The 14,443-nt window shown below is 37.0% G+C and overlaps 1 protein-coding gene across 2 annotated transcripts in view; it reads right to left on the bottom strand.

Moving 5' to 3' along the window:
• The window catches only part of LOC117927479 (THO complex subunit 1-like), a 32,362-nt gene extending 18,917 nt beyond the window's left edge, over window positions 1–13,445 (bottom strand). The window contains exons 1-9 of one of the 2 annotated variants that reach the window (XM_034846993.1): window positions 13,277–13,445; window positions 13,101–13,172; window positions 11,614–11,686; window positions 11,407–11,472; window positions 11,233–11,279; window positions 5,032–5,103; window positions 4,794–4,919; window positions 4,601–4,666; window positions 2,360–2,401 (exon numbers count right to left, since the gene is read on the bottom strand). In XM_034846993.1, the coding sequence (XP_034702884.1) occupies window positions 2,360–2,401; window positions 4,601–4,666; window positions 4,794–4,919; window positions 5,032–5,103; window positions 11,233–11,279; window positions 11,407–11,472; window positions 11,614–11,686; window positions 13,101–13,172; window positions 13,277–13,378 (666 nt within the window). In that variant the 5' untranslated portion in view covers window positions 13,379–13,445. The remainder of the gene's footprint in view (window positions 1–2,359; window positions 2,402–4,600; window positions 4,667–4,793; window positions 4,920–5,031; window positions 5,104–11,232; window positions 11,280–11,406; window positions 11,473–11,613; window positions 11,687–13,100; window positions 13,173–13,276) is intronic. The other variant, XM_034846994.1, reaches the window with a different exon arrangement.
• Between the last annotated feature and the right edge of the window lie 998 nt (window positions 13,446–14,443).

Genomic DNA, 14,443 nt, shown 5'->3' on the forward strand with positions numbered 1-14,443 from the left:
ACTCCCTCATCTTACTTGGAACTAAGCCAATCAACAAAGTCTATCATGATCAATGAATGATCATCTGTGTACATTCTAAACCATTCTAAAAAATACTCATCAAGGAAGATTGAATTGCTTGATCCGCGAAGGACGGAAGATTTTCTGTTAAGTCTCTTTACAAGGCGTTGGAGCAGGAAAGACTAAGAGATTTTCCTGCAAGTGTTATTTGGAATTCTTTGGTGCCTCCGAGGGTGAGTTTTTTTGCTTGGGAGGCTACGTGGAAAGAGGCCTTAACCTTGGATTGTATTCAGAAAAAAGGGTTCTCCTTGGCTAATAGATGTTATTTGTGTCTGACAGAGGAAGAGTCTATTGATCATATCTTCTTGCATTGTGGGTTGGCCAGAAGTTTATGGAGCTTACTTTTTTCCCTCTTTGGGGTTTTGTGGGTGCTCCCCTCTTCAGTTAGAGAGGCGTTGTTGGGGTGGTTTCGGCCTTGTGTGGGAAAGGAAAGGAAGAAAGTGTGGTTTTCAGCTCCCTTGTGCCTTTTTTGGATTGTTTGGAAGAAAAGAAACAGTAGGGCATTTGAAAATGAAGAGCATTCGTTTCATGGGTGTAAATCATTTTTCCTTTGTGGGCGTGGACCAGGGGGTTTTTTGGTTCTGGTCCCCCTTCCGTTGTAGATTTTGTTGATTGGTTAGGCCCTAGTTAAGGGTTTTTTCTCTCTTTTGTATACCTCTTGTATACTCTGAGGTGCTTCCTTGAAGTGCCTCTTTTCTTTTAATATTTCTCTTTATTAATAAAAAAAAAGATTGAATTACTTGATCTGACTGTTTGAGATCTTCAAATGACCTCCTATTTCTTTCTTTTCATAACATCCAAAACAAGCAAAAGGGAGCTTAATTTTGTTTCTTTCCCATGAATAATCCATGCCAACTTAATAGAGTTCCTCTTATTGTAGAGCACATCACCCAAACCATACCAGACATAGAAAAACCTAGCTGCCACAGGATACTTGTGTTGGAGCAGAGAAGGAGCATATCATCAATTGATTATTCTTCATCTTTGCATATATAGCATCTATTCATCATTATCCATCCCTCCCTTTGAGCTGATCAATTGTCAAAATCCCTCCCCAAGAAGCTTCCCATGCAAAGAATCCCACCTCCACATGTACCTAGATATTCCAAACCATGTTTGCGTGATGGGGTTCCCATGTATCTTTAGCGGTGGTTATAAAGAATAATGTAGGGAAAACCTCTTCCAAAGACAAGTCTCTATACCATCTATCTTTCCGAATTTAACTCCTTCAAAAATATGAAGTGAGATATACTTTTAAAGACATTCCACCCATTCTGATTGTCTTCCACAACTGTACCTCATAACCCATTTCCAAAGGGACTCTCCCAATAACATATCCCTAATTCCACTTGCCAAAGAGAGTCTTGTTTAGAGTGGATAGATTTCTAATGTCGAGGCCTCCATTCTTTTTATCCAAGCAAGCAATAGACCAATTTACCAAATGGAGTTTGTTCGCAAGTGCATCCTTACCCCAAAAGAATTTATTTTAGATCTACTCCAATCTTAAGCTTACCTTATTCGAAATGACAAACAGAGACATGAAATAAATTGGTAGGCTAGATAGTGTAATTCTAATCAAAGTATTGAGTGGTATTGCCTCTTCCATAGAGTGAGCCTTATCTAAAATCTCTCCTCCATCACATCCCAAGCCCTTGTTGTTTTGTAAGGAGCTCCCATAAGCAAGCCTAAGTATATAGTGGGTAGATTCCCTACCCTACAACATGGCAAAAAAGCTATTCCATGTTTGATCATGAGATTAAAGAAGTTATTAAAGCTCTCAATGTGCTGCAAAAACTTTTACATACTTTATCCAAAATTCATTCATTGATCATAAGATAAAGATGTTATTAAACACGTTAGCATATCAACTATGCTTGTCCACAAACAATTCCGCCTCATAACTGTGCCATATCTTCTTCTTTTTTTCTCTCTTTTTTTTTTTTTGGCCACATCATCAATTTTTAGTTGTCTAGCAATGTTTTCTTACTAAAAATTTCCTTGTTTTTTGTACTTCCACAAATGCTTATACATTATCCTAAACATCAATAGATCCATCAACATTACATATTTTTTCAGTCACTACACCCCAGATTTTGAGGCTGACATTTGAAAACTTGCCACTAAGAGTTCAATAAGAAGAGCAGCCACCAATTTCAACAGTTTTCAGAACTAGCAACAAGTGATTCCAAGGGTCTTTGTTTCTTGATGAAACAGGATATCAAATATACCAACAGATGACTCCATAATTAAAGAAAGACATAAAGCATATCTTAGGAGTTTATAATAAATTTGCACTAACCATACTATCAGATGGCAGCTCTTTGTCATTCTTTCCAGGGGCCTATACACAAATAAGAGTCAAATCAGTTGACAACTAACTTGTGATGGAAAAGGAAAGCTTTGTTAAGAACAAAAAGATAACAAGAGTCGAATCTGTTGACTACTACATTGAAAAAGTAACATGGAAGTCACATATAAGACCAACAAGATCTGCTCTCCCAAACCAAAAGGGAAAAGGAAAAACATCAAAGAATTTGAACCTTTCAAGTTTTCCATAAAAACATTTTACACTTATCAGCACATTTGCCTTACAAAATCTAAAACAACAGAATCCCCTGATCGAAGTTCTCCCATGATAATGTCATGCCACATCAAAAGAACAATGAACAAGTGCTTTATAAGTATATAATAAGTATTGTAGTAGTTCAGAAAGAAAAAATACACAGCTAATCAATAAAAGGAAGAAAAAAAAAAAATTCCAGCCATAGCCCTAGGGCATGGTGATGCTCTTGGAGAAAGAACTCTAAGTTCTAAATTCCGGTCAAAATAGCCAACAAGGTATACCACGAAAAAATTGAAACATGAAGTACTCTAAATGATACTGAAAGAAGAAAATGTCCACTAACATCTCATGGACATATGCCAAGAAAAAATTCCAATAAACTAAGGAGTTAGAAAATAAGCCGCATAAACTTGCCAGTTCAAAATAGATATCCAAAAAGAATTACCAGCCTTCTTACAAATCCTCAAAACATTTTAAATGTTGTTTTCCACTACTCTCACTCTCTAATTCTCACATCATAACAACAGCTTTTAAGATAAATTCTGGATAAGACTTAAAAACCAACCAACATACCTAGAGAATAATCCAGGAGGTATAGGAAAGTTAATTTGCTGTAATACTGTTTACAGGACAACAGTCTATGCACATCAAAGACATCTCACCTTTGCACCTTTGCCTTCACTCCAGAACCAAGAAAAAAGGAAAAAGATAAATCTAGGTAAAAAATCTATGGGAACCACTGAAAAGAAGAGAGAACAGCAGTAGAAAATCTCAGATACACATCCAACTTCTCCATTACTTATCAAGAACTATTTTCCAAAGTCACTGATCAGAAAGTCCCAGTTGACATGATTATATGCCTTTCCCATGTCACTCTTTCACATATACCCAGAATCACCCTGCATCTTGGATAAATGCATTCATTGGAAATTAAGACCTGATCAATGATTTCACTTCCACTAACAAAGGCAGTTGGAATTAAGAAAGTCAACCCATCACCCCTCTTAAGAGAGAAGCAAATAACTTTCGAGAAAATTTTATAAACAATACTAACCAAATAAACAGGGAATAATCCTTCAATGCATTCCGAAATTAATTAATCAAAAAATCCTAATTGGCATGGCCCTAAGCCTTTCGCTATCACTCATTCACAAGATCCTAAGAATCTCTTCGCATTTTGAATAAATACACTCCTTGGCAGTTAACATCTGATCAATCATTTCAATTCCACTGACCAAAACAGTCTTGAGTTAAGGACAAAAGTCAATCCATCACCCTCCTATGTAAGAAGAAATAACTTGCCAGGAAATTTTATGGAGTACTAACCAGATAAATAGGCTATAATCCTTCAATGAGTCTAAACCACCAAATTTTGAAAATAAGAGATTACAGATTACAAATAACAGATCAATGAAAGACTTAAATTTGAGGTCTCCAACTAACCAGAATTTCGGTACCATGTTAAACTACCAATTGACCTATAAACAATGGACCAGCAACTCCTGCATATGTGACGGGTGGGCATGCTGGCACAAGCAAAAGTGATCACACACAATCTCAAGAACTAATGCTGACAGTCTACTTAACATCAGAAATGCTTTTAAGGGTAGTATGATTGAGACGGCATTCTTAGCATCACAAATGCTTTTAAGGGTAGTGTGATTATTCAACCTCTAAAGCCGCATTCCCTTTTAGATTTCCTGGAGTGGCTTGCCTCCAGTTAAGGGGTGGTTTGTTTTTTTGGCTTTTTGCTTGTTTGGCCTTTGCTGCCTTGTATACACCCTGTATACTTTGGGGCTCTTTAGCCTCTTCTTAATGAATTGTGCTTGCTTATCAAAAAAAAAAAAAAAAGTTACTAGCCTTGTTCAAACATACAAAACTCAAATTTACATCATCATGTAACATAATTAACAATAAAACAGTAACCTCTTTGAAACATGCACGTTATGAAAAAGACCAAGAGATGAACATCAGTACCTTCAGATAATCAAACAATATGAGGCATTGAACAAGAATATGGCGTCGAAAACTTGGGTCTTTCAACTGATGTAAAAGAAAAGAAAAAGAAAAGGAAAAAGAAATTAATAGAACCAAGAGGATCTACCAAAAACCGGAAACAACTTCTCTGCAAGAAAAATTTAATTCATCAACACTTCTCAGAATTTCTTACCTCTAATCCCATTAGTTTACTGCTTGTAAGATATTTTATGCTGAAAGTTGCTGCCTCTTCCTCCAGATTATTAGCATTGCCCTCTTCATCACTCAAAGGCTGAGCTTCAAAGGTATTCAACACAACCTAAACATCATAATTCAAGAAAGCAATTGATGTAACTTGTGATGCAATATAGACACATAATGAAGACAAGCAACAACATAAAAACCTGGTTTCCATAGAGAAAAAGATATACCATTAAATTGGATGTAAATTTCTGCCACTTGGTAGGAGCAAGAGATATAGAAGCAGGATTGCAAAAGTGTTCCTGAAAACCAGTAAGACAGATTTATCAGGAAATTTACTATGATGGGATAATGTATCAATCAGTTCATGCTGTCTAACTCTTGGGCTTTGTTCCTTTTTTTCCTTTTAAATATCACTCATAAAAACTTTTAAGTTTCTAGGTCAAACTCTGGTCATTTTGAACACAAAGATGCAGTCAAAAGTGCCTCGTTCCCCTTAGCTTGTTAGGGGACTCAACCACCCTTTTTTCTTGAATGGCAATGAAAGAAAACTTTTTTCCAGAAACTGGTCTTGGCAACCAAAGCAAGCATTTCTTTTTTGCAGTAAGCAAACATTTCATTACCAAAATAGAAAGAAGATGCAATGAAGCTATCCTTCAGCTAAACAGGAAGCAAAGTGCAAACCAAAGGTCAAGAGAAACTTCAAAAGCTTAATACACTCCACAAACATCCGATGGGAAGAGGACGTTCTGTACGGAAATCTATAATGAGGAGTTCCCATGCTATGCCAACCATCCTGTGAAAAAAGCATCCCATCTTTCTTGGGAGATCCAAGATTCTGCAAATCTAGGCAGTCCTCTCCTAGCACCTCTTCTACCCAGGGCCACCAAAGAAACTAGAATACACAAGAACGCTTGCATTACCTTCCACAACATAATTATTAATACCCATAATCTGAGGCCTAAAGAGACCTTCCCACAAGGCTAAATCTCTTCATCTATAGCCAGCATGAACCAGCAAGACTCAAGAAAGCTCTAACCGCATTAACACTTTGATCTCTAAACATGTAACCACCATCTGGCCCAAATTTCCCAAAGAGCATATAAGTTTTAGACTCCCCACTGCAACCCCAATCCAAGTCCTGCCTCAACAAACTTTTCTCCAATCAAGCAAAAAATCTTGCCAATAGAAAAGTCAATAAACTCCAAGAAAACCACTCCTTAAAGAGAAGTACGATAGTGAATACCATTTTATAATTTCCCCAACCATGAGACAATTTTCCAACTTTACAAAAGATTGAATAGGCAATCAATGTCAAGAATTGACCATTTCCTTATTACGGGCAATTGGGAGGAACACTTCACAAATACAATGCTAATCTTGTTGCCAAGGCCAATGTTTGATCATTCCCCTAGTTTACTGGAGGAAGGTGGGGTAAGAAGGGGTATGACCCCTTTCAGATTTGAAAGCATGTGGCTCAAGGCAGAGGGATTCAAAGATATGGTGAAGGGGTGGTGGGAAGGTTATCCTATAGCTTCTTCTTAGCTTCCAAGCCGAAAGCATTAAAAGGGTGGGGAGTTTTTCAAGCCAAAACAAGATTTGAAGAGGGCAATGGGAGAAGAATAAAATTTTGGCATGATGTGTGGTTGTGGTGATGTTCCCCTAAAGGACTCTTTTTCATCTCTATTCTCCTCATAGCTTCCTAGAAGGCATGGGTGATGAGAGGTAGAGGGTAGGATGGTCATGTGGAACCCATGCTTCTTAAGATATTTCCAAGATTGGGAGATGGATAATGTTGTGGAGTTTCTTCGAAAGCTCTACACGTTAGGAAGAAGTAGAGGAGAGGAGGGCAGAATGGTGCGGAAGGCTAGCAAAAGTGGGGAATTCTTGATGAAGTCTTTCTACTCAGCCTTGGAGTTAGAAGGTGAAGTGTCTTTCCCCTCAAATATAGTGTAGAGCTCTTAGACTCCTACCAAAGTGGGTTTTTTTTGCATGAGAAGCAACTTGGCGAAGAATTCTAAACACGGACCAACTTAAAAGGAGAGGATGGTTTTTGATGGGTTATTGTTGTATGCATACAAATGCAGAAGAATCAATAGACTATCTCCTCATCCATTGTGGGAAAGCTAGAGGATTGCACTTTTTATTCTCTTTATTTGGCATTTTGTGGGTTCTCCCATATTCCGTAAAGGACTTGTTAATGGATTGGAATGGGAGCTTTGTGAGCAAGAAGAGAAGAAAGGCTTGGAGAACAACTCCTCTTTGCCTTTAATGGACAATTTGGAAGCAAGGCAACCAAAGAATCTTTTAAGGGGTGCAGTGCACAAACCAATCTCTTAAGGACTCCTTATATTTAATTTATAAATGTGGTACCATGGCATATTCTGGTTGATGGTCAAGCTGCTCCACTAAACTTGATAGATTTTATTGAGTGCTAGATTGGGGTTGTGGTTGTAGGTTGTTTCTTTTTGTTTTCTCACATGTATACTTTCATGTGTATTGTGTTTGCCTCCTTTTGTTTGGCATTTTATATACATTTGACTTCCAAGTTTTTGGATAATTTAATCCATAACCATTTTTACGTTGAATCCACTGTCACCATATTCATATTTGAAAGGGAAGACCATAGACCAGGTCTATCTTGAATGCAGGGGCAGTTAAGCAGCTTGCCTTATGAAACTAGGAGTGTGGGGAAGGTCTTTCCCTTCATCCCTCTATTCTTGTTGGGACCAACTAGACAAAGAGGAGGGAAGAGCATTCTTCCCAATAAAGAGAGAGAGGGAATGGGTGGCAATTTTTGAAATGAGTATTAGGTTGGACCACCTCCAATTTGAATGCAAGGCTCTGACATGCTAAAATCTTTCTTTGATTGATCCTCAGGGTGGACAACGTGCTCTTGGTAAGAACAGCTAGAGGATATTTGTGATACTCCAAACACTTCCAAGCAAAGTGAAAAGTTATGTATAAGATCATTTTGAAATTTTCACTGATGACAATGAAATTAAAAGATATTGTATTTAGTAGTAATCTGTATGGAATATATATATATAATATATATATATATATATTTACTTACCAAAAAACAATAGTGGATAGCTTCTTAAACTAATTCTTGAGGCCTCCACTTGTCTTCAAAAATTAATGCATTCCACTTCAACCAAAATGACCCACAACTTAAATCAAGTGCACTGCCCTGCCAAATCACTCTACCCTTGTACTAATCCTGAAGTCTATGAAAAACTAGCATCAAATCTGCAATACCTTTAAGGGAACCTAAGACAAGCTACAATCCAAAAAGTATTCTCCACAGTCCCAAAATGACAAGGCAGTGAAGGAAAAGATGATCCATGTTTTTGTCATACGCAAAGCAAAGCACACAACTTTAAGGACAGAAAACTAGATAAGGTCTCAATTGGTAAATTGTTAGTATTTAGTAGCCACTGACAAAGCAGAAGCTTTAAATTTGGGAGAAGTTTTAGCTTTACAGATAAAAATAGCTTAAGGAGAAATAGCAAGAGAATCACTCTTAGAAAGGGCATGAGGGGAAAGGCATAAAGGAAAAGATGCCTAATGAACCAAAAGTATAAACCCTCTCATTTGGAAATGACAAAGAGAGGTTGTGACACATTGTGCACAGAGAACAAAAGAGAAGAGGTTGCCAATTTTCCAATTAGGCAAATTAAATCGAAAGTCAAAATTCCAAGAGAGGGAAGAATATGACTTCTCATAAGACATAGGAACATTCTTAGCCCTTCAAATGAGATGGAGATTAGGATAAAGAATATTGAGAATGATAGCCCACCAAACAACATCCAGGAGCAAACTTTGGAGCCATCACATGCTATGAAATGCATGAACTTAAGAAGTCTGAGAAAACCTCAGAAATTGCCTTTTAGAAGCACTATGCTAACCACCCTACAACAACTTTTTTTAATTAAAAAAATAAGAAAAAAACACATATTTAAAAAGGGCTGTCTAGGAGTGCAACCCAAGTACATAGGAAGTATACAAAGAGATTCGACGGCTTAACAATAAGAACAATAAGAGTATCATAAAACCTAACATCTTCCAAGAAAGTCAATAAAATCAAGGAAACATAGACAGATTTGAACAGACTTTTTTACTCCCTTCGTGTATAGAGAGTTGATAATGTGTGCATGTTGCTTTTTCTACTTGTAGTATGAGCAAATAGTATTAGCTTTTTGTGGAGCAATATATTTTCCAATTTCCACCCTGCCAATAACCAATTGTCATTCTTCGTATTTATCATTCAATGAAATGAATCTAACTATATATGTATATATATTAAAGAGACACTAGACCAAGAATACAAATTTGTTAAAATAAAAACAAAAATCTTCACCAATAAACCTGAACTTTCTTCACCTCAAAATAACTCTTTTGCACTCTTCTCATAAGCATCATATCAGAAACAGAGTGGCAAACCTTGAAAACATCCTGTGGCCCCTTTCAACAAACTTCCATATCAACCAAGGAGCAATTCTTTTGAAGACCGAAAAGTACCCAACAAGTCCAAAAAAAAAAAAAAACAAACAGAGAATACCAGGGCCCACAACAGTTCACCCATCTACTATATACCCCATCCTCTAAACTTTCACCAAGGAAAGAAAAGTGCATTCCTCCATGAAATTAATTCCTTTTCTACCCTTTCACAGACAAAGCCTGAATTCTCTTAAAGGACAACTAGGCAGCAAGACGAAACACATGTTAGGAAATCTAGAATGCCATTTCAAGCAATTGAAGCTTCTAGCAGAATTTTAAACACACTAATTTTTGTATCAAATTTAACACAAACACACACACACACACACACACACACACACACACTACATTTAATTTACTTCTCAACTTCACCAATGCCTATTTTGGTATGAAATTGCATCTTTTGCCAATGTAACTTTGATAGCACCACCCACTAATCATTCCAACTTCATGTAGAGGGTACAATCACACACCACTAGGATCTTTTTTTCATTATATTAAAAATGAATAAAAGTACATGAAGGAGACGTAACGTAGCCAACCGGTGTAGACTAAAAATAAAAAGAAACACAAAACTCCTCTCATTGCTATTCAAACCCTTTTGTTATACACACTAAGGGTCAATCAAGCTGAACAACATTAAGAGGAATGTCTTAAAAGGCAAATGTACAAGAAGTCCACAAAGAAGAATAGAAGTGGATTAGATCCCACAGTGTCTCTTCGTCCTCCACTTAACCTCAAAGACCTAGCATTTCTCTCTCGCCACATGAACCACATCAGTGTGAGACAAGTGATTTGCCACAACTTGCCTCTTAGGGAACTCCTCAAACTCCTATATGAGATGATCATCATGTCACATATACTCCTAGGTGGAACCCAGTCCAGCCTAGCATGTCTAAATAGATGGTGGCATAGCCTCATTGTCACGAGACAATGAAAAAAATGATGATCAACCATTTCTCCACTTCTCAAACACAGAATGCACCTATTAGGGCTAAAGGCTTTGTAAGGTCTTTTCAATAGATGCATGTCATTGGTATTTACCCTTTTATGTGGAGAAGCAAGGCTTGGACCTTAGATGGGTACAAATTTGGCTAGAGAAAAGGGACATAAATTTGATAGATTGGACAAGGCCACAAAAAGGGATTTTACTAAGAACAAACTTGAGAAGGATAAAGATCAAGCTCTCGCATTTGGAATGGTTGAAGACAAATGCATACGATTAAGAGAAGACACATATCTTTCAAGGTCCTCAATCTCAAAATCAATAAGAATATGATGACAACTAAGGTTCCAGGAAGACGAGGAAGAGCTCCCAAGGATAGCTAAGATGGAAAGGTTTTTCTCTAAGACTCCTCTGGGAAGTCCTCGAAATTGAGAACATAAAGGTTGACCCCCCAATCACAAAGTAAGTGTGTAGAAAAATTTTGAGAAACTTGTGCAATGGTCAGTTAGTGGCACTAATGTGACCATCTGACTAGAATGTTGGTGTCTCATCCATTAGAATGTGTCTCATAAATGGTTAAAGTGACCTGATGCCAAAGGGTGAAACTTTCCCTAGGGACCTCCATAGCCACTTCCCTAACGTAATATGATTCCTCAAAGAAACCTTCCCTAATCCTAAACCTCCATACTTCAGCTTACACACTAGGATCTTACCTAAACTAGATAACCAAACTTACCAACTGTAAAATATTTAACCTAAATCACCACCTTTCTCTGCTACAAATTGATAATTTTTTTCCCCAGCAAGATAGGAGGAAATTAACTGGTTTTAGTTTAAACTCCTGCTTCATTTTTCAATTATAAGTAGATCCTAGCATAGTCACAATGGACTCATTCTGCTGAAAGTTTTATTAAATGGGACAATGGTAAGATATTTGGGATAAATGAGAAAACTCTCTCCTTCCTTAAGTTGCATATTTTACCTGTAAACTCCAAAAAGTCTTGTAAAAGTTGAAATCAATAGAAATTCCTGGACAAAAAATAGTAAATTTATTATTTACACTTCAGCCAGAGACCTTTACAACAATAACACATAAATAGAACTAGAAGGAATGGAATTTAAAGATGGTTAAAAATCCTGTGCAGCATGGAGGTACCTTCAGGGGCATCTTTCTCATATTTTGTTTCATTAGATGTGTTGAAAACCCCCTTTATATTCACAGCTGTAAGCATAGAACAAAAAACAGAGGTAACACAGATGCTCACATATATATATAAAGAGAGAGAGAGAGAGAGAGAGAGAGAGAGAGAGAGAGAGAGAGAGATCACTTAAAAGTAAAGATCAGGAACAAATTCAAACAAACCTGAACGCTCGGACAAGGGAAAGAAATGAGCCAGAAACATGAGAATTCGTCCACAAAAAACCACATCGTTTGCCTACAAAGTCAGTTTTCCCATGAATCAGCAGAAAAACTGAAATTCACATAACATTTTCCAAATGATAAATGATGAGATAAAGATATCTTTATGACATTCTAAATAAAAATTTAGCCCAAAAGTACTGCTAGATGAATTTCTAAAAACGAATTTCAAGTGAAATTTATAAATATTGATCTACAGTCTCAATAAAAACATCAGAATAACTCTTATAATTTATCCTCAACTTCTAGTAAAATATCCCTATAATTTTCTATTACATTCACATTGTTTTATTGTGAGCGTTTATGCTGACTTCTAATTTAGAGGAGGTCAGCCAGTGGAATAGTAGGCCATCCAGGTTCATGGGGAGATTGAAGCAAAGCAAAATGCAAGAGAGCTGGAGAAAGTGGCATAAGGGAGATGGAAAAAGTGGCAGTGCTCTCCTGTGGGAAGCTGACACATAGGAAGACCTTAAATTTAAAGGGACTCTTGAAAAGCAAGAGCAAGTTTCAGTTTTATTCATGTGTACTCTATGAAGTGAAGATTTTTATAGTGGCCCAAAAAGTAACTCCTGTTACTTGTAATATGCTGACATGGACACTGTCAGAGATGGTGACTGTCTTGCACACACTGGTGGATCCCACCTACTCTGGTTAAATTGGGCATGATGCATGTCAATCCTGCCTTATGAACCTCGTGCTCTGGAAAGAAAAAAAAAAAACACAAACCATCCCAATGTACCCATTGCTGGGAGGGTCAGTTCTGCTAGTAAGGTACACCAACCCCATACTCATTGGAACCCCAAGTTTTCTTTGCAGCTTAGAAAAGCATATTAATATAAGAGCATTGTGTTAAGGAAGTATCTTTGGAAGGGCACAAGAGATTACTAGCCATCTTTAAGGAACATTGACCAATTTTCTTGGCAACAAGGACATGGTCATTCCCTTTGGACGCATATGGCATTGCCTTTGGAGGTGAGTTAGGAGTTGTAACAACCTCCATGACAAGCATTCCCATTTCATGGGCATCTAAAGTATTTGGCCATCTACCCATAAGTAGTCATCCATGTCCAAAATATGCAACACTATTACAGAGGAGAAGATATGGAGGTGGTCATGCAGTACATTCATCCAAAGGTAAGAGACATCTGGCATGCCAGTGGAAATTGAAAATTGTTTTGTTTATATGATTTTAAGTCCCAGAACATTTAGCACTTTAGGATTGGTTGTATCACAATGATGCCTACATATCAGAAACCAGACACCTAGCAGAAAATGACTATGCCCAATATTTTATTTAAATGCACCTTTGCAGAGGGTGCATTAAAACATTGCTAGCAAAAAGGCGCATTAAAACCTTGCTAGCAGCCTAGCAATATTGACACCATTTAACATGGAATATTTGAAAGTAAGTTAAGGTATATTAAAACAACCTTTGACAGACGACGAAGAAGTTGATTGCACGTCCTCAGCATCACAAGCTTTCCACGTGCAAAGAGCTCTTGCTGTATGTAATGGAAACACAGATTTAAGAACAATGCATCATGGCCATGCATGGATAACATGAACTAAAGAATTTCACCAGCCCGACAATTAGATCAGAGCATACCTTCCCCAATATATCTTGTTTACTCTCTATATAAGCAAAGATGTCTTTACAGTTTCTCATTGTAGACATTTCTGTTAAATCTTCCAATAGCTGGAATATCATACCACCCTCAACATGTTCTTTCTCACAAAGATACAGCACAATGTCTAGTAATAACCAAAAAAATTGAGAGAGAGAGAGAGAGAGAACAATTACAACAATGCCGTTTAAGGGTAAAATTAATTCATTGAAGCATACATAAGATGTAATCAGGATAAACAACTGAAAAGATCAAAAGGTCAAGGAAAAAAGAAACATCCAAAAAGAGAAAGGAAAAAGCTAGCAAAGTGGTCAAAAGTCCAAAGGTGTTAAACCTTTTGTTTTTTTTGGAAGAAAAACAAACATCTTCATGCATTAAATAATAAATACAAGAAGGATGAGCAATCCTTCAAAGATGTACAAATGTTGGTTCGAAAGTGTTAGCCTAGGGTTGAGTAATCTCAATTTTGATGATAACAAAGCAAAGGTTAAAAGACAGCAATAAGTCTATTGTTTAAGTGCAGCGGTTCAAAAGGATTGCATCACCACATATACTACAAAACTCAAGTGTCTCTTTCAAGAAGCAAGACAATTTGCAAGACTCGAGAGGAAGGTGCAAGAGGACTTTATAATTTTCATGAAGACCTTAGTTAAGCTCGTCTTTGAGTTGTTTTGCATGTAATTGAAGTGTTTTGTGCTCCCATGAGGATGGCAAGACTTACCTAGTCTAAGGGACTACCTTGAACCTCAAACTTTTCATGAAAATCTCTTATGTTTCTTAACAACATTATCGACTTAAATGAAGTGCCTTAGAAGTTATTTATACTTGAAAAGTTCTCAAAATATCGATTAAGATTTGTTCAAAGGTGGTCTAAAATTCATATGTGTTAGTAAAAGAAGGTCTTAGTCCCAAAACAATGCATGAACTTCGAGGAATATATTGGGTGAGAGAACAAGTGGACAACCACTTGGATGTCAAATTGCTATGTTTTAGTTGGGGAAGTTACTGTCTAGCATGTGGATGACCACACGGTGGTCCGCTTGCTAACATGGACAAACATATTGTTGGTCAGAAAGTCCTTGATTTTAGGACACGAAATATACACAGAGAATCTCACAACCATATATGTGTGTGTGTGTGTATGATAT

Source organism: Vitis riparia, chromosome 13 (assembly GCF_004353265.1).
Source record: "Vitis riparia cultivar Riparia Gloire de Montpellier isolate 1030 chromosome 13, EGFV_Vit.rip_1.0, whole genome shotgun sequence".
NCBI lineage: Eukaryota > Viridiplantae > Streptophyta > Magnoliopsida > Vitales > Vitaceae > Vitis > Vitis riparia.